At 32.5% G+C, this 21948-nt stretch overlaps 1 protein-coding gene across 1 annotated transcript in view; it reads right to left on the bottom strand.

Annotated features, from left to right (window-relative positions):
- Positions 1 to 297: 297 nt before the first annotated feature.
- The window catches only part of LOC124362163 (disks large homolog 5), a 62448-nt gene continuing 40797 nt past the window's right edge, over positions 298 to 21948 (bottom strand). Inside the window, 13 exon segments of the mRNA XM_046816411.1 lie at positions 298 to 2949; positions 6332 to 6551; positions 6961 to 7196; positions 7902 to 8122; positions 12756 to 12978; positions 13993 to 14117; positions 15392 to 15556; positions 16676 to 16847; positions 17118 to 17241; positions 20286 to 20430; positions 20568 to 20747; positions 20949 to 21032; positions 21034 to 21107. Coding sequence (XP_046672367.1) covers positions 2843 to 2949; positions 6332 to 6551; positions 6961 to 7196; positions 7902 to 8122; positions 12756 to 12978; positions 13993 to 14117; positions 15392 to 15556; positions 16676 to 16847; positions 17118 to 17241; positions 20286 to 20430; positions 20568 to 20747; positions 20949 to 21032; positions 21034 to 21107 — 2076 coding nt within the window. The 3' untranslated portion in view covers positions 298 to 2842.

The following is a 21948-nucleotide window of genomic DNA, read 5'->3' as shown; positions in this document are numbered from 1 at the left end:
AGTGTTAAGGGCTGTTGCTAGCCTAGACATATGGGCATACCAATCCCTGCCTGATTTAACTGGAGAGGCTGGTACGAAGCTGGCTTCCCTTTCTTCCAAGGATACATGACTGAGATTAATGCCAAAAATGTCCACATGGATCTCGACAGGAGGCGGTCCCTATCTCCAACCTTACCCATTCGGAATATCCTGTCAGAACGCAAAGGTCCCTTTAGTACTAAGTCCAATTCCTCAGCTTCTTGTTCTAACAGAACAAAAAAAGGGAAGAAAAAAGAGGTGACTTATATAAAACAAGAATGCCAGTACAAAAGTGTAATTAATTATTGCACACAGCACACCCACAAGTTAAGCTTGCTTAACTGTGGTAGTTATTATGTGGTTCTTACAAAGTGTTGAATCTTAAAAGTTAAAAAAGGAGCTCGTTTAATTTTTACAATTTGTGTTCAAGATTTTTGTACAATACAAACATTATATAACTAAATAATGTTTGTTACCTCATTTTAGTATTAAATGTATTAAATATTAATTTCAAGCAGTCCAGTATTGTAGATGGAAAAAACTGTTTTAACCAAGCTACTGTTTATGTTAAGCTGATGTTTCATTCATAAAATTGCAAGGAATCAATTACAACCGTAATGTGCGAATTTCACTTCCATAAAATTATAAACTGTGGTAAAATCTGAATAATCAACAATTTAAATACAAAAGCTTAAAGTAACAAATACTATAATAGTCAATCAAGTAATTCTTAAGATTAACTAAAAAAGGATCTGATACTATGTATTATAATACGATCAATATATTATAATACAACAGGACTTCTTTTAAAATTACACTCACACTATTTCTAATCCAGCATTGTTGAACATCTACTACAATATGACATATTTGTTATAAAATTACAAAGTGGTTCTTATAAATTATCAACCTCTGAGCTATATTTTATTCACTGGTTATATATGTATTTAATCTTCTACACATGTACACAAGCTGGTTTGGGGAAAATATTATCAATATTATATGGTGCTCACTCACTAAAAACTACACGATTATTTTAAATATGTCTAACAGAGGCTTTGACCAAATAATCACAATGTCTTTCAAATAAAAGAATTAAAGCAAATTTTATGCAAATTTATGCACTATGGCAAAGCTATATGAACTTATAGAACATTTTAGAGTTTATAAAACAGAGTGATTCAATAATCAATGTTATCGATGAACCAATAACTAAACCACTATTAATTTATGACTAAAAGAACTTTTCTCTTGATGTATTATATGTTTGAAATAAATATTGATTTCAGTTAGTGATCAATCTACCAACACTGTGGCAGTCTAACAAGACGGGTGCAAGGACTGTCAGGACTGTCCACCACGAGGTAAGTAATCACTGCTCTCAACCAGTGAACAATATTCTGAACAGAGAATCTGTAAAAAAACCTCTGGTGTGATAATGAATGTACAATATTACTGTAAGGAATTTAATTGTTCGCCTAATGCAATTTGATTCACGGATGATGCCGTACTGACAGTCAGAATATTATCAAAAGAGTAGTATAAACAACAATATTATGTTTATAATTATTACTTCATGACAAAATGTGTTACTTCCATTAATTTAACAAATAATTATTACTTTTATTGAACATTTTATAAGCACCACTGTTTCAGCAACCACAAATTTTGCTAACAAATAATGTAAATCAGCATTATTAAAATTGTAATAACAAAGTATTTAAGTGACATAGTATTCTTGAAATATTTTACCAAAGTTATCAATATTATAAGTTACAGTACAGGTGTTGTACAAATATGGTATAAAGATCTCAAACATTTTATTCAAAAAAGTAATTTTGCATGTAAAATTATCGTTGTATTAACAAAAGAAATAAATTGTATTTTAAATCCATTACATAATTACTAAATACTATTTCAAATTTTAATGGAAATTTTTAACAGCAATTATTAACATTTAACATTGGTTGTCATTGAAACATAAGTAATAATTCTAATAAAAATATAAAAAAATATAAAAAATAAAATTATATATTAAATATTTTATCATTCAGTCAAATGAAAGCTGCCCAACATAAAATTGTACAATGTAATGTTTGCATATTTTAATACAAACACGTTTATATCATTGTTTGAATGATACATAGAAATCTACTAACATATACATACAAAACATGTAACCACTTACTATTTGGTGATATAGTGATTTTATCCTAGATTAAAGCTATACATAATTAAATCTACAATAAACATTGGTACATTCCAGCACTAAGATAACACCCTTTTTCTAAAAACTACTTAACAATAAAGCCCAATACAAACAATCTGGTTTAAGTTATCTTGTAATGTAAGTGCCAATAAATATAAACTACAAAAATTAAATTTAAGACAATTTATTCAACAATTTCCGGTGTTAAATTGTTAGAAATTAGCAAATATTTTTACATTTCTACAGGTTAAACCGATTTTATATATACAGAATTTGATATTTTTATCATGACATTAAAGTTGAGTACTAAATATTCTCCTATATGCAACATTCAATTTGATTGTATCAATCATACTTTTTGTAAATAAAACTTTGATATAAAATGAACAATATTTACATAGTTTGCTAGTATGCATCCGATGCCAAAATCCTTTGCATAATTTCTCTACAATTATTATTATATAAAACATTATGTACAGGGTCATCAATCTTACAATAAATAACACATAATATGTGAGTTGGTTAACTGTTCCATTACCTAAACCTAAAGTAGTATTTGCTATAAAGTTCTGTAGTGCAGGTGCGTATCTATATGGTCAGGGTAGAGACACTAGGTCACATGTTCGGGCAGGGCACCCACAGCGTCTTGCTCTGCTCAATATCCACAGCCGCCTTGATCTGAGTGCACATATACGCCACATTCACTCCGGCCGGGATCACAGCTGCAAAATAACATCATCCAACATAATACTACTTCTGTTTGTATTCATGTTTGTACATTAATATTGTATTGATTCATTAAATAAAATCCAAACTATTCTATTCTAAAGTTAAAAAAATTAAAACACAGTTTCTATAAGGAATATTATCCAAACAACTGTCAACTTATGGTTGTACCTCAACTCACCATGCCAGTCTTAATTGCCCTCACTCACTACTTTTTTGTTCAGCTCGTTAAGCCACTACGTATTGTGTAGTCATAAAATTCAATACTTTCCAGGTATCGCTGGATAGTATAGTAAACTCTTGGCCAAATAAGGTACTGAATTTATATTTCATTATTTGCAGTACATACAATAGCAAACATCATTTAGATTTCTATTTTATCTGAACGTCAGTGTCACAATAGTTGCTGTATTGTATTCTATCAAATTTTAAAAATACTATTGCATTTGGTGGGGGAGAGATATATCAAAATATGGAAATGATTTTATATTCTGTTGATACTAGAGAATTAGTTCCAATTAATTGTATTTTTATATTGCAAATAAAAATACTTTTAAATCAGATAAATCCACAGTTGAACCTACTTGGTACGTTTACAAGGAAAGAACCAATAACAAAATTTGAAGCATAAAGCTAGTAAACATTTTAAGTGTAAAATGTTGTACATAAAACCCAATAATTTAAAGGGTTGAAGATTAAATACTGGTGTGTTAATACTGGTGAAAGTGCTCTAAATGGTTACACAATCACTGAGTGGAAATGCTGAATCCAGCCAGAAACTATGTGTGGGTGGCCTTGTGAGCTGAGAGCACAACTACCTGAGATTTTAGTTGAACTGAGCAAGAGGTCAGTAAGAACCACATTTAATAGCCTTACAAAAGAAAAGGGTTAAAGACTTACCAACAACATAATCTTTCACGAATTTTCTAACTTTACTTTTATTTATTTCAGCAATGCTTCTTTTGTTCACTTGGACAAGAAGGTGAGAAAACCTCTACTGGACTTAAATCCATACATCTTTCTGGCGGCTACTAGAGTGACACATTATTCAGGATGGGTTAAGGGTGGGGGATTGGGACCTACAAGGTCTTATAGTCCAGCCACCATGAGGAGGGTTGCAGCCATTGTAATAGTCATACCACTTTGGAAGAAGTAGAGCCTTTCTTTGTTCCAGCTTATAACGGTCAAAAGAGCCAGAAGATGTTCTCTCTCAAGTTTAAGCTTGTTATAGCTTTTAACACTAACGAAGCTCCAACAATCATCCCCTACAGTAAATTAGACCTATCGAACAAGTTGTTGCTTATCTCTAATATGCCTGAGCAGTTACTCGCTTTTGATTAGTGATATGCCACTTGTGGACATCTAATGGGCTGCTAGGATGTAAGTGGCAATATCCAGTGTAGGTTTTACTGGCAGGATAAACTATCCAGGAGTAAACCTTCCATGAGACAGTAATGCTCTAAGAGATGTGTTAAAACAAATCATTCCAGAGTATATGGCCTTTTTCTTAAAAGAATTTCCATGTTATCTTAAGGAAGTGATGCACAAATTTTTCTCCTTGTATTATCTTTGATTAAGGTACAATTTTTTTTTTATTTCCAATGTGTAAAGTTAAATTTATTTTTGTTTCTGTATGTCAAAATAGAGTTATTTAACGGTAAATAAAATTTGTTTAGCCCTTTTTGGATTTCCTAGGCTAATTTTTAACTTTTGAGAATATCGCAGAATAGCAGTATATGTAGTTGTCACTAATTTTTTTATCATTTATTCAGTAAGTAGGGGAATGAAACACAGTTTTACAGATATATACTGTATTACAAACTAATAAAATTAGAAAAAACAAAAGTAGACAGAGTGTTTATTTGGTGGCGGGCTGTCACAACTGGCATTCCGCGCGTCTCCCGCAAGCCACTGTTATCGCATGGACTCTGAACCTTGTTATCGCTCGGCAAACTGTAGGACGGCCTTGCGGGGCTTAAATTAGGTTTCTTACTTTCTGAGAACATCCTTATGACCGTAGTAAAATATGAAAAATTTTGGGGTTGACCAAGTAATTGCTCAGAATTACCAAATCTTCAAATTCCGAATCGTCTGGATTCACCATTCACACGAATAATGGTAAAAAAAAACACTAAATAAACACTGAAAACTGCTGTATATAATATTAATAATTCACTTTAAAAAGAATAGGACACAACAGAAAATTAGCGATAACCGAAATACAGGCCTAGATGCTTTGACGGGAGCTCCCGTCAATGACTTTGTGAAAGGCGCGGGGCCACGCCCGCTAGACAGTGTTTGGCCAATTAGAAGCCACTGCCACTCCCATTGTAATAGAATTCGAGGTAGGGCAACCCGTCTGTATGTCGCATGACTATTAGAACCATCTAGTGGCAAAATATTCAACTAACATAGCAGTAAGAAAATAAAAAATGCAAAAACGCGGATTGACAGCAATAACGTTTTGAGCTTGTAGTGGCCCTCCGCGGATCCGCGTCAATAACGCTGGAAAGGTTAAGTTGTTGTTTACATAGACATTACATTCTACAATATATAAGCAGTAGATTGTTACATTGTTTAGGTTTGTAAATATTGTACAAATTTAACATTATTCTTATTGCTTTTTGTAAAAATAAGAACTAATTTACGATCCTGAGAAGAAGCTCCATAGACACAAAATGGAATATAAGATTTAATGTAATCATAAAACTGGTATGTTGCAAATTTAGTGCTCTCCAGTTGTTTTATACTATTGTAATGTATAAAAATAAGGAGGGTTAAGTGTTTTGCTGTTTTGTTTTGTCAAAATCAAAAAGCATTAATTTTCTTGATATTTATGATCAATCATTGATAAAAAAAACTGTCCGATACTTGAAAACTGTATAAGCAACTGTTTAGGTCATGTTGAATTCAGGTCTTTTCACATTATAATATTTGAGTCATATGCATAGATAGCTGATTCTTAATTCAATTTACAATTTTAGGCATGCAATGAATATAACAGGTGAACATCGATGACACCAAGATGGATTCCTGTGGAACTCCATGTTTTATTTGTTTGGGATTTGATAAATATGTTGTACGCTTATTTTTACAAGTGTAATAAATTTTAATTAATATTGTAAATCACAATAATAAGATCTAGATAAACTAAGAGAATTTTAAGTAACATCTAAGTTTTCCAATTCACATTGTCTCGAAACATTGTTTCCACACTTAATTCATTTGTGCCGAACCAGAAAACTTATATGTGGGTTATGACACCGGCTGCTTCAAGCCTAATGCTTAAGAGAACATTGTTCTTCTTTATAGTAAATTATATCAGATATTACCTGAAAGCGCATTACAGATGCAGTTTTAACTAAAGAATAAACTCACCTGAGATGTGATGTTTGTATTCAGACTCTAGCTTCAGAGCATGTTCATACATCTCCTTTGCTGCCTTGGCAGTAACTTTGTCCAGAGGGTACCGAGTGTCTTTTACTTCTTTTATTTGTTTGGTTGATTTAAACTTGATGAGTAGTACAATCGGATAAACTTGATGTCTGTGCAATCTCTCTACAGAAGACAGGGCGATGTCTATCACACAGTGACAACGCTGCAACAAATTATGTTTTGCTACAATCATATAACAGGTGAGTTGGATAATTGGATAAACTTCAGAACAGTGCGGTTTCTTTACATAATACCAATCATTACTTATCAGACAGTGAAATATTTGCAATAGAAAAGAATAACATTATTCTGCAATAATACAACTAGTGAGGTGTATTAAAACAAGTCACATGTATTAAAACTTTTTCAAACTTTACTGTTGACATAAGGTATGTTCCAATTTAAAGTCATAACCACCATAATCTCTTTATTAAAAAAACATTAACATTCTACTAACTTCTGACTGTTTTACTAAATAATAAAACACAACACAAACATAATGTTATAGGAACAAAAGACACAAACAGAGATACATTTACACTTAATTGGAACATTGTAAACGTAACACTTACCTTATCACACATGATGTCTTTGATCGCTGAAATGGAAGTACATTCAAAGAAGCTCCCTTTCTTCCTGTAGTCAACGAATAGATTATCTGAGATTCCCTTCTCCATGGTGGTCTGGGAACAGTGCATCACCTCCGGTAGGCATCGGGTGAACACGTCCGGGAAGTCTTGAATCAGCTTCTCTGTTACACAGTCACTGAGCGGTCCCACTACCAGCACGGGCCGGTACACAGGCTCCGCTACAACAGACCATCGATGTGTCTCAGCACAATGAGGCAATGCTGACAGATTACTTCATGGTGTGGGTTTTGTAATTTACTGCTAATTTAATTTCAGAGCAATACCCATTGAGCTGGAATCATTTTATGTAGGTGTGTTAGTTCAGAGAATTGTAGTTCTCCAGTTTAGACAGTCAATCTCTGATAACACTTTTTAACTACTGAAGATATCTCATTTATGTCCATAAGAAACTGATAAGAGTGCATTTCCTTGCCAATTATTACACAACCGACCTTCTTGGTCCAAATTTGAGAATGAGGGGGATCCTTCAGAGACAGTCACCACAAATTTGCTGCATTATGCTCACTCAGTAACTCACAGAGTTTATAATTTGTATGTTTGCATCGCATTTCACTGTGACTTAAGTCTTCAGCTATGAGTTACAGAAACAACCATTCTGCTTCAGATGTAATCTCTATTATACACAAAGCTTTTATAAAGTTTATGGGTAATACTCAGATAAAATAGTGGTTTATGCTATTCAAGAGGGTATAAATAGCTCTTTACAATTTATTTAGATTTTGAGATATGCGTTTTTAACTGACTCTAAAGTTACTGTATAGTCCAATAAGGACTAATCTGTAAGCTGATCTTATGGGTGCAATCCCTTCCTCTAACATTTCTTAAGAGTTTGAAATAATTATTTCTTGTGTACTCTGACTCACCATTAAGCCGAGTGACCCGCTGGTAAGAGCACAGGGCTGTGTCCTCGTTCAGAGTTCCGGAATCACTGTACCATCCCAGGTTGATGTTGGAGAAACTAGCCAACTCTTTGGAGTCACTTCGTTGGTGCTTCTTGCGACGAAAGAAACTGCGTCTTGTCGCTCTCCTTGCGTCACCTTCCAGATCTCCCAAGCTACGTCTAAGGAGTAGCTCTTCTTCCACCCTAATACAATATTAATGTACTTTAGTTGAATGTAACGTATCAAATAATAATTTAAATATTATATATATATATATATATATATATATATATATATATATATATATATATATATACTATGGTATTTGTTTTTTAATGTTCCCTGCTTTCATAGAATGAGGTTTATCCTTTATCATTGATTATGAGCTTTACTAGTGGGGCCATGGCACAACTGAAATCCTACTTATGAGACTCACTTTTACTTTAGCTTTACAGGTACAACCCACGTGAGTGTTAAAAATCCGTTGTATTTAGCTATAGTATATAAAAGACTATAGTGGTTTTTGGTGAATTCTATTATGAAAATGGTTGTCAGGAGATAAAATATTTTGTTTGATTAGGCTGGCAACTCTGTATGTTGTCATTAAAATATCATCCTTGTTTATTATTAGAAAAAGGTATTTTTTAAATTTTACAAACGAATTTCTATAGGGGTAATTATTTACATAAATAACTTGCGTTTTGAATAGTTAATTTTATGACAAACTTTGTGGTGATAGAATTATTTCTATTACAGTTTTTGTTTTATAGAATTTTAACTAAATACCAATAAGTTCCCAGTAGGGTTCACTTCTGACTGGCTTATACCTTCCAGTTGAACCTAAACTGGATACAGCAAACACCGATGTGTCACTTAAAACTGGGCAACCTAATGGATGTCCAGGAGCGGCATATTACTACCGGCAAATATTGAGATATTGGGGCGCAAGTGTTTATCAATAGGTCAAGTCTACTACGGGAGATGACTGTTAGAGTTGGTGGAGTTCCTTAAGTGTTAAGAGCTGTGGCTAGCCTAGACACAAGGGTGTGCCACCACCTGTCTGCTTTGACTAGGGAAGCTGGTGCAGAGCTGACTTCCCCTTCTTCCCAGAAGACATGACTGAGATTAATGCTCACAATCCTTCGTCATGTATCTCGACAGGAGATCCCTCCCCCTACCTTACTCATCCAGAATATCATGTCACTCCGAGAGCAGTGCAAAGATCCATAAAAGACGACTAAGTGCAATTTCTCAGCTTCTTGACTAAAGAGAAAAAGCCTATAATAAACTTACTAATTAACCCTTCAACGCGTTTTGCCGTACTAGGTACGTCATGACACTTTTACTTGAGATCGCGTTTTGCCGTACTGAGTACGTCATGGAGTAGTCGGTTATTTTTGTAGCTGTAACAGACGACTATCGAATGTTTTCAATGAAAAATGTATACCAATCGAAAGGAGAAGATTCAAACTTTCGATTAATTGAGTCGATATCTCGAAAAATCGATCTTTAGAAAAAATATCTGAGAAATCAGCTGCATTCAAGACGACGTCATTGCCGTGCAGCCGATCGTTTGTCAGCTTACGTTTGTTGTTGTTTACAGTCATTGTTAGTGTGATGGTTATGTTCAACTGACATATTTTTGTGTGTTTTACGTTCCTTTGTTTAGTTATTATTATTAGTTTTACAAGCTAACTATATTGTTTTGAAGAAGGAAATCCCGTTTTGACAGGAACAATTTGTTGTGTTTTATAAACATGATTTGGGGATGGTTTGTAGGTTAGCTAGCTTTTAGGGAAATTAACTTAAAGTAGGTTAATTTTGTTTAATTTGGCTAATTTTAAACACTAACAACATAGAAGTATAATAAAATAATTATAAACTTGGGTAATTTGCTTATATTATTTATAAAACACAAAATCTCTAAAAAACCGCCAGAAAAATCAACGCAGGAGGGAGTATGACCATGAAAAAAAAATAACGCGTTGAAGGGTTAACAGCTAACCAAAGGTTCCGCCAAAAATCAGCCATTTACTTCTTCCACAGTGGGTTGTTATGATCTGAACTTGCTTCAGATTAGTAAACATTACCTTTGATGGCATCTCACAGATGTTTTTAACAACCTATAATAGAAATCATGATTCTTCCTTATTATCACAACAATACATGTTGATAGCAAGATAACAAGGAATAATTTAATGTAGCCTAAAAAATCAGGACGACTGTGTCATTGAGATTCCCATTTGAATTTAAATGACTTAAGGACGTTATGTGAATGTGGAATTAAGTATATTGGAATATCACAATGCTCAGTATTTGGCCCACTTTTATTCAATACTGTAATCTATGATTTGCCAAAAAAGATAACTGAGGGCTGCTGTTATTTATGTATACGACACTTATCTCTTATGTTACAAATATCTCTTCAATCTCCAAACGACTATAAAGACAGCTGAAATGAAATCTTCAATTGGTTTTCCTCAAACAAACTTCTTTGTAATCAAGGTAAAACCCAAAATATTACACTAAACTTATCAAGTCAAACTCAAAAGTTTCAATCAGTGAACTTGCTTAGTTTGTATTTTTATTCAAAACTAACTAACAATTTTCTCACATTAAGAACCTGAGCTGCATGATTTCTAGAGTTAGTTACATAATTTGGAAATTGAGAGCAATTTTTACTGTAAAATATTTAAGAAAAGCATATTTTGGTTTGTATCAATCTTATATTTCTTACACTCTGATTCTCTGGCATCAAGCAACATTTGAAAGAGAAATTTTGTTGGTTCAAAAGAAGCTAATAAAAACTATTATTAAAGCAAACCCTTTTCATCATTGCTACTGCACTATTAGTTCCCTTAACCACTAAATACTGAATGCTTATATCTATGTCTGTAGTCAAGAATCCCGTAAGTATTGACAGCGTATATATTTTTGTTGTGTTTTCCTGTTCAAAACGAAGATCGTATTGTGCTTGATGTATGAGGTGATTCTGACGTCTTTGTCTAAAAGCTTCGTGCCAACTAGCTCTTTGTTATTGGGTCAGAGTAAGGGTGAGGAGGGGAAGAGACTAGTCCACCACTCCTGCCATGTGGAGTCTGCAGCCACCCTCTGTGTCATGAGTCACTCGTTCTGCTACTGGGTTGTAAAATCGGCCCTTGCTTCATAATAAAGGCGTTTCTCTGTATTTTCATTTTCATTATAATATTACAAAAATATATTATATTATTGACCAGTTAGTATTAAAAAACTTCCCCCTCCATAAACTCTACCCCCCCCCCCGAATCTCGCATATTTATAATTTAAGGAAAATTTTTTAACTATATGATAATGCCTCTATCATAATTTAAAAAATATATATGATTTTTAAAACTAGATTGTATAAGAGGATATTTGGAGCCCAAAAAAAACTTAACCATGGCAGAGTACAGGTCCGAAATAAGCCAGCACTTAAGGGGTTAAAAGATATTGACAGTTATCAATCTTTACATTTTCTGTATTCATAATTCATCAATATTCACAAAATGTAATCAACACTTATTCACCACTAAACAAGAAATAAATGTATATAACACAAGAAATAAGATAAGCTCAATTCCTTTAGTATAGACTAGCGGGCCCGGCGCGCTTTGCTGCGCATTTCAATAATTTTTTGCAAAAGTTGCCCGCGGCTTCGCACGCAATTTCCCGTTGAAAACAGTACACTATATTCACTTATTCTTTTTCTATCACATTCTAAACATTGCTGAGATAATTGATAGTCGTTCCATCGTGAGCCTCTTGGGCGTATTATGAAGGTATGTACCATATTCCTGCCTCTATCTAGCTGTTACCCACGGCTTCGCACGCAAATCTTAAGAACCGAAGTCCTTATATTACTTAGTAAATTTTTTTTTTTACTATAATAAATTTTAGATTAAATTAGTTATATCTCCGATGCCACGATTGAGCTTGCTTTGTTGTCTCGATCGAGAGAATATGTACACACGGAGTTTTGAGAACCATACTTCTGTCAAAAAAACAACTAAGGTTGATTTTATAACATTCTTTATATTTGTAGCCAACGTAAGATAGTAATTATGATATCTGCATTACTCTTCTGATCAAGCATGAGCATGGTTTATATTAAATAAATATTGCAGTTAAAGGTGAATTTTTACGTCAAATTTGAATTGTATTATCTGGATAGTAAAGTCTATGTTTAACAGTGATTGCAAAAACAGTTTAAACAAAATTTGTCGTTTCTCTTAAGCTTACTCTATGCTTTAAAACTATAAGTGTAATATATGTTTACAAAGAACAGCTGATTAAAAATTTGAAAAGACGTTAACATATGTTTGCTGCAATGCATTTCTTATGGGTATTTCTGTAACCAGTGGGGCGGAATCCTGAATCGGGAAAGGGATGGGCATAGCTTATAAACCTTCTCCGTGGAAAAATACATATACGTACAAATTTTCATCATGATCGGTCCAATAGTTCACGATTCCATAAAGGACAAACATACAAACATTCATTTTTATATATATAGATGAGCTAAATTTGGTTCATCCCATAGATAAACTGGGTAAACTGTACAAAGTCAAATAAATCTGCACAAACAATATCTTACTTTGTTAAACATTCATTGATAAATAAGTTTATAATCAATTTTATACAGTGGCTGGATTTCTCAACAGTGAAGTCAATCCACTGTTCTGACTTGACTCTATATTAACATATTTTAATGCAAACTTCTTACACGATTGTTGTATGATTATACTTTATCAATTTAGTTAATGAAAATGCCAATGTATGTATACAATAGTGATGTATAATCTCTTATGTATGGTTTACTTGTATTTGCTGGGGATGATGCCACACTGTTGGCGGTTGCCGTCCTCATCGACCAGCCAGGCTCGCCAGTGTCCGGGCACACCATTGAACATCGTGTTGTCCACGTACAGCACATCGTCCTTGTGGAACCTGAGCTGCAGAGCGTCCCCCACCTCCTCCAGGCGGTCAAACAGTGCTCGTATGTAGAAGCTGTCTCCAGGCTTGTCTTTGATATCATTGTATCCTGAAACAGATAAAACGTCAATAAGATCTATAATTTCTAATGTGATAATTAAAACATACTGGTTTAAATCAAGAATTTATTGTCTAAAACAACTAATTGCACAAGCACACACATGCGCACGCACATGCGCACACACACACACACACCTAAATTTGTTTATACTTTCTTACATGTGTAATGTATATTCTTAAGTACAACTCCTAATTTTTTGTTATTTATCGGCCTTTGCATGACAACAGTTGTTTTTATATCAATTGAAACATTTGTATAAGGATAAGAAGTTTTACTTTTACATAGAATTTACATTAAAATTTAAAGTTAAATTGCTGCTCGATGTGATGTCCTCTTTTAACAATACTTTATAAATGACTTTTGCAATACAATTTTTTAAATTGTTTACAGCAATGAAGAATTATTATTATTATTACTATTATAGACTTCAGGTGACCTCATAAAAAGCATAATCCTTGTTGCTGTACATAGCCACCTTTTAAATCATTACTACAGTAATGTAATAAATGGTGCCAGTGAACGCCAATCAAAACCAAATTTAAAAGAATACTTACAACACATCGTAGCCTTGAAATGAAAACATCTTTAATACTATAAATAAAGAAATAATTAATTGTTTTTTATTGCTAGCTAGAAAACAGCAGCTAACAATGCAAAGACCAATAAATAACAAACAATTAATTAGGACCTTCAAATATACTTTCTACATGTAAGAAAGCATATAAACACTCACCAACTAAAATTCATTTTATTTCCCAACCGATTTAAAACAATTTGGTATTGTTAGTTTCATCATTAAATTTGCAATAAATAATTATTCTTGCAATTTTGATGTGACATTAACAGTTTTTGGGATATCAAGTTTGAAAAATTGTAAATACCACTATTTTGAAATGGAACGTGATAATAGGTATTTAAGTCTCTCTCTCTCTCTCTATAAATAATTATTCTTGCAATTTTATTTATATATATACAGATGATTAAAATGTGAAAAGAACTTACTGTCAATATTGTATTGAGCAAGAACGGTAACTTTGTCAGCAGGCTTTGCCAACTCGTAAGCTGCTTCCTCTGCGGTGGCTTGGCGCAAATCTGTCCCGTTGTACTCCAAGATTTGGTCTCCAGTTCTGTTGATTGGAGAGGTAATGTACATTTTTAAGAGAATACAAGATAACAAAATGAACATACAGTAAAAACTATCATATTTAGTTCTGCTATATCCGGCAGCTCTGATATTTGGTCTGATGAAACATTTTGTAACTGTAACCTTTATGAGTAAAGATTGCCACATGGGCAAGATCACTTTCTCCACATGTAGGCTAAAATGAGGCTGGAGAGGGTTAAGAGAGGGATGGGAGGAGTTTTGTTTCTCTCTCCAACAATCTCGTCTACATTATTTAAAAAAACAATGACCTTGGTGAAACCATAAAATTAGAGTTGCTGTAGTTTTTTTATCTTCCAATCAGTCAATATCTTAGTTCAAATGTGATTGTGGAGTTTAGTTCCAGTTCATCTTCTTTTTAGTGCAGCGTCTGAAATCTGACATGTGAATTTTCAATGCTGTACATTACTGAATGTTTTAGTTTTTGGTAAAAAATAATACTGTATTCATACCATAATGAATTGGGTTTTATTGTACATAAGCCACAAAAATGTAACTAAAAATGTCCTTCAGTTTAATTTTAAAGTTTAAAATATGATAAATAATACATTTATAAAAGTTTCAGGGAGAAACAGTTCCAGTACAGTATTCAACATTTTCATAGTAAGGTAGTGCCTTAAAAAAGAACCTTAACATTGGTAATTCATCTACTATAAATAACTTTATATTGCAATTCCATATCTTGCTATAAAGATATCCTGTCTATCCCTGTGCAATATTAGGCCGGATATAATCTTACTGTAATAGAACAATCTAATTTTTTTCAATTACAGGTACTGTATATTGAGAATTATAATATCTTTATTTAAAAATCTTCATTTATAATTGACAAAAATTCAATAATAAAGCAATAATTTTGTACAAAATTCTAATAAATTTGCTTCAAAATCAGAAAGAAAAAATTCATTGGGAAAAATATGAACAAAGTCATATTTGAGCATAAATTGAATGGAGTTTAGGTGGATTAATTCATATTGGATCACATTGAAATGATTAAAACACCTATTAAACCATTGAATTTCTAACTCAACTAAACTATAATATACAAAATTTGTGTGTTATTTAATATTAAATAACACACATTGTTTAGTGCTTCTAATGAAAAGTACTATATCTTGATCCTTGATATTATACTATTAGATGAAATACCTAGTATAAATTAATGTTATGCACGGGTAGTAAAAGCAATTTCCACTTATCTGTTAAATATTTAATCACACTTGAATCGCTAAACATTACCTCAATCCTGAATTGTACGCAAGAGAGTTGACTTGAACACTGTGGACAAATATACCGACAGCGTTCCCGCCAACCAGACTGATGCCAAGGTTACTGCACTTGTGGGTCTCTATCATCAAGTAACGGGGATCATACACAGGAGATTTCACTGGCTCATCAGTTTGCCTGCAACAGTGACCACCTCATTAGAATATTTAGATGAAACATCATGACTTCAAATTAACTGGATATGTAAAAAAAATGTAGATCCCTAAAATATCAGTGATTCAACAAGTAACTTGGAGAAGGTTACCACCTAAGTGAGGCACTGTAGAGTCACAAATAAAACTTGATATACTCTGTATGAATATGTAATAGCTTGAACCAAGAACTAAGCGTTCATCACTTTCAACCATAGTCGTTTAAAAATAAATTACAACATTATAATATTACCAAGTCCGAACCCATTTACCAATACATATTCGAGACAGACTGGTGCACAAATAGTGTTAGCTCTGGGCTATACATAAAATAAAGAATGTCTTTAATTAAAACCATTTCAATGTCACCGGATCCCACGACGGGTACAGAAAAGACGAATGTTTCTCTTACATTTTCTGGATAACTAAATGACGTTCAAAAGCGACACATCATCACGAAAAAAATGTCGAGATATTGTGGTAAAGTGATAACTTGATCATGCATGTTCATGCAAGAGATTATTCATCACAAAACATTATTGTAAAAACTGTTTAGCGGCATAGCGCTTCCTGCACGGCTATCGGGATTACTGCAGAAGGCACGTGGGACGCTCCCGAATCCGTAGCCGAATTACTAGTCAAAGAGTTATTAGTTAATAATTTAATAAGTGCCCAAGTACAATTTGTATTTTTTAATATTTCATCATGTTTTTTATGTTTTGTATAATTAATGTAATAATTATTTTGTCTTCCAATCTTTTATCATGTTTAATTAATAACATATTATATTGCAAAACAAAATACTATAACAATCCACCAGTTTGTGGTTATTTTTGGAACAATCTGTACAAATGTAATGTAAATCAACAAATAAATAATTATAATTTGATTACATTACTTGTCTCCGGATATTTTGATAGTAGTATAAGTATACTAAGTTCTCTCATAGTAAAAGTGGCATGTGGCTAAAATGTACAAAATTTAGTTGAATGTTTGATTCTTGAGTTCAATCTATCAGTGCAGACATGCCAAGTGATGAAGAATGTTAGATAATTAAACAGACCTAGCAATAGCCTTCTAGTATAAGATATAAGGCCAAGAATACCTGTCACATTTTTGCCTGGTAATGGTAGAAATGGCCTGCGATATTTGATGTTGTGTGAGCTGTGGTACACCTGACTTGTGAGTGGTACGAGGGGAGTTGCGAGGAGTTGGCGAACCTGAGCGTGTATGACCCCCACTACTAGAGCTGGCTGTGCCTTCCAGTTCGTGGTACTCTGCAAACATAACCATACAAAATTTACCTGCTTTAATTTTAGCTCGCTTTCTACATTACAAAATTGACTTTATTTAATAAAACAGAATTTACATAGAAGAGCAAAAACAATACATTTTTATAATGTTTAGAAATTATCAGAAATAAAACAAAAACTGTTTATTTATTTTTCATTGCTCTGGCACAAAAGCTTTTACAAGCCAGATGATGTTAATTTTAAATGATAGTTAGAGAGAATATTATAATAAATCACTGTCCTGTTATCACTTACTCTCTGGACTGTACTGGACCAGCATGGTGATTGAGTTGCCACACTGCCGCAACACACTGGCTGCCAGCTGGTACGTGGCACTGCGCATATTGATACCACACACTTCCAGCAGCTGGTCTCCTACCTGGTACACAAGTGTACGTAATGAGAAAAATACAAAAACACGAATTAAATGATCACACCATTAACCCCTTAATAGTTTTATGTAACTAAAATTATGTTGTTTTGCAGAAATTTTCTTCTTGCTTTTTTACTTAAACAGGTTTTTGGAGTTTAGATATACATACTTTTTTATACAAAAATAATTATTATTAATGTTATTTTTTCAAATTTTTATATTTCCCACCAAGTCATTTTCACTCTCCGTGCCCATGTCATCATCACACAAACAATCCAATCATCTAAGAGTGCATTATACATTTCCACGGTACAATGAACACTAGAAATAAAACCATAAAATACTTCAGAAGAGATGACATGCAACAGCACGTGGTAGCTAACTGCACTGTGCAACTACAGTTAACTCACCAAGGTGCAAACACTCATGACAGACAACAAGGAAGTGCTGACATCTAGTAGAAAACACTAGAACTACTTGTGCGACACGTGATTGTCATAGAAATGCTTCTTGCACAATATTATGGCAGACAACGGAATAAAACAGGAACAATATCACAATGTGTAATATTATGTCAGTAGCATACTTACACAATCAATATGATTTTAATATTAGATAAAAAACTGTAACTTTGATCCAATTAGTAGCTCTTTTCCTTCTCATAGAAATAGCTCTGTTCTGATAACTTAGGATAAGCTTTTACAAACACTTTTATTATTTTAAGGCTAGTTAAATACATAGATTTTGCAAAAGTAATACTCAAAACTAAGGACTCTCCCAGCACCCATGAATCAACAAAGATAGCGGGAACTATGCTTTCTTTGAAAGCCATTTTCACTATGAAATAGCTGCATGGGGAGGTTCTTCAGAAGGCAACGTACTAAATGCCCTGAAATTGCAAAAAAAGGCAGTAAGTGTAATGGCTGAGCTGGGACCTAGATATAGTTGCTTAGATGTGTTTAGAGACCTGAAAATTGTTATTGTTACCTCATTTTATATACTGGTTGACAATGAATATTCCAAGAAACTATGACCTTCATAACCACCAAAGTAGACACATACAAACTTTCCACTATCACTTCATAGAACAGCTGCCTTTGAAAAGAAACCATCATATGCCGGAATGACAATGTTTAATGCATCATCATTTATGTTATATGAAAATGAAGAAAACGCTGAAAAACTGGTTCATGCAGAGGACAATATACAAAATAGATGAATTTCACTCCTGAAGATACCGTCACAATATGTAAACTTGATCTCTATATATTAGAGATAATTTAATATAATAGATGACATTATTTGTAATCTTAACAATTGTACAAGAAAATTGTGACATCTGAAAAAATCATTAGAATTTGTTTTCTAGCACAATAAATTTTTAAAAGAAACTAAACCAGCAACAACAAGACAGCAGGATAAACCAAGAACAGAAAGTGTTACAATGCAACAAAAAGCGCTTTTAATGACACATGATTTGACTAAGTACAAATAAAAATACATATAAACAAATTAAATACCATGAGAAATAGCAACAAATATTACATTTATTATTTTTAAATCTTGTTTAAAGAACTGGCAGGAAAGAAATCTTGAAAAAAAACTATTTAATAAAGAGACATGAGGGATTGGCAGAAACCTGAACCACCAGATGATGATGACTTTTATATAACCTAATATATATGTTATATATTTTATATATGTCATACTTATATATGTACTTTTATATATATATATACATATACATACTTATATATATATATTATATATATATATATATATATATATATATATATATGTTGAGTAAATTATAACAGGTACAGTACCATGTATATGCAAAATACTAACTTTTCATAAGTTTAAAAAAAACTGTATCAATTATCAACTTAAATTTGTTACTTCTTGGTTATTTTTATTTAAAAAATGCAAGATCATGTCAATGCAAATGCAAATCATGTCTTATATATAAAATATTAAGTAGCTATGTATTGTTTTGATTGATTTTTTGGCTATCAAAACATATCATCATTCTGGTTTATATATCATTTCAAGATTACATTTTTAATTCATCCTGAAAACTAACAGAATAGTTTTTGACTCATTGTCTCTGTAATAATCACCAACCTATAGGCTCTTAAGGTTTTGCCACACTTTATTTTCCGTAAAGTAACAGTTAAAAATTGTAATATACTACTACTATACACTTTAAATAAATGGTTAAACTTAATTTGTATTCTGATGATAATAGCTAGAAATAATAAATAACTCAGTATGATACAAATGTGAACTTTAATGATGACAAATTAATTGACATACAGGTTTGAATTTTGAAACAAGATGGAGGATATAATAATGGTAAATTAAAAAAAAATACAGTTCTTAAATTTTAGGGCAGGGTGGTCGTGCTGGCTTAATGAAATAGAAATATTAGGTATTGTTTTTAATAAAAGATATTGTAATTTGAAAAATAATTTTGTTAAATTTTAATTATATTACTTTTGAATTGTTAGCCAAATCGAATGTTCCTGGGTTTTATGTTCTTCCAATGGATCACTGTTAAATTTAAAAGGAATTTTCTCACCCAATGTCTGTCTTCTGCTTCTCTGTACTTCAGTGATAATATGAATTTAATAAATTAACCTTTCTTTTGAACCAAATACTGCTGAATAAAATATAACCAGTTTCTTTATTTAAAATAATAATCTTGCTTCACTTCTTCTATATCCCTTTCTCCTCTAAACTTTTAAACCTCTGCTCTCTTCACTCAACAATCATCCCTGCGCACTGTATCACTGACTTTAGTTTACTTTATAACTTTTGAGTTTTATATGTAATAAGGTGAATTTTGATTAATTTTGATATATTTAATTTAGTATTTATTATTGTTTGTATTAAAATTTGAGACAATTTATAATTAATTATTCCTTAATTATTTAATTATTATTACTAATAAATTTCTAAATTAAATTAAATATTGAAATGAATGTGAGATGGGTGTATGAAATGAGTCATTACAAAATCTAGTAAGCTTAATACAGTTGTAAGATTACCTGCAGCCCAACTTGAGATGCAAGGCTATGTTCGCTGACAGTCGACACAAACACTCCACCGCTCTTCTCCAGACACGAGATCTGGATACCGAGCGGTTCTACGGACTTGTCGATGTGAACACGACGCAGCTCTCCTGGCGAGGGTCTACAAACATCACAACTATTTAGATAAAGGTATATTTATTGTTTTAGAGCAAATAATTCAAGCAATTAATAATAAAACCATGTGATAAGTTTAGACTTGTGCAAAGATATGATACAGTTTTCATGTCACTGACTTACTTCTGATGAGACCAAGTGTAGTCAGGCAGGGAGTTCCTCTTGTTCTGGCGCAGTCCAGGGCTGAGAACTTCTACATGAAATGTCGGCATGGGGCTCCCTCGATCAGAAGCTTTCTCTATACTACCGGTAGATACCTTTCCACCACTACTCTTACTGGTAACACTTGGGTTTGATGGTATCCTGAAATTGCACAGTGTAATTAGATTAGAATTAAATGCTCCAATTATGTTATCTTACGGTGTTATTAACTATTCATTCTTTATCGATACAATTCATACAATTTTTCAAAATTACAGCTAAAGTACAGCTTAAAATTATTAAATAGAAAGATTACATTTAACTTTGTAAATAAAAAATTCCCTTATTGATGTTCAAACTGACCTAAATCGTTGGTTTTCTTTCTTGCGTGGGAATGTGCCACCTTCATACGTGTGGTAGGCTTCGTGCTCGTAGCCGGGGTGGGTGGGAGTGGGCGGCGGGGATGGACCTGGCCCCCTTGTGGTAATGGGAGTCTACTGAGGGAGAGTGGGTGTGGTGGAACTGAAACAGCCAATGTGACATATTTACTGCGGGAATAATAATTTTAATATTTTGTTTCAAAGCCAATTGCATGCAATGCAATTACAATGCATGCAATTGTTTTGCAAAACATCCCAACACTTAAGATTTATAATATTTGTGTATGGACCACGGCCAGAAGTTCTTTCTTTAGGTTGTATGCAGGTTTTGATTTTCTTAATTTTATTAGTAACCTGGTCTATTTTTGTAGACAACCACCATCTTTTGATATGTTTTACAAAAGACAAAATCAGAGGAAATGGCATGCTGGGAATCGTAAATGTTTATATTTTGCTAATTTCCTTAAAATTCAATCATTTGTGCATACATTTTTGAAGTTCCAGATAGGCTGCATAAGTAAACTAAAATTTAAGATACGAATCTAAAAAACTATATCTTAAATTTTAAGGAAATTATAAATATATAAGGAAATTATAATATAAGGAAAATATTTTATATATATATATATATATATATATATATATATATGTGTGTGTTTTGTAGATTAGATTATTTTAGATTTGTTAGCCTTAGACCATAAACTTACATGGCTCAATGTGAAGCATACCAGGCTTGTGAAATAATACAACATGGCTAATGTAACTAATCTTCTGGTTTTTTAAAGATGTAATATTTGTTCAATGAAAAGCTTAACACTAACAAAGCAATTCATTATTACAAGTTCCTTCAAAACAAACTGATATGCAAGTTAATTGAAATGGTTATTTAGTTTTAACTTGTCATTAAAAATAATTCCTATGCATTTTTTTACCGGTACAAAAATATAAAAAAAGTAACTATAATTGATTTTTACAAACATTGA

Source organism: Homalodisca vitripennis, chromosome 5 (genome assembly GCF_021130785.1).
Source record: "Homalodisca vitripennis isolate AUS2020 chromosome 5, UT_GWSS_2.1, whole genome shotgun sequence".
Classification (NCBI taxonomy): Eukaryota; Metazoa; Arthropoda; class Insecta; order Hemiptera; family Cicadellidae; genus Homalodisca; species Homalodisca vitripennis.
This window is presented reverse-complemented; position numbering and strand designations above follow the sequence as displayed.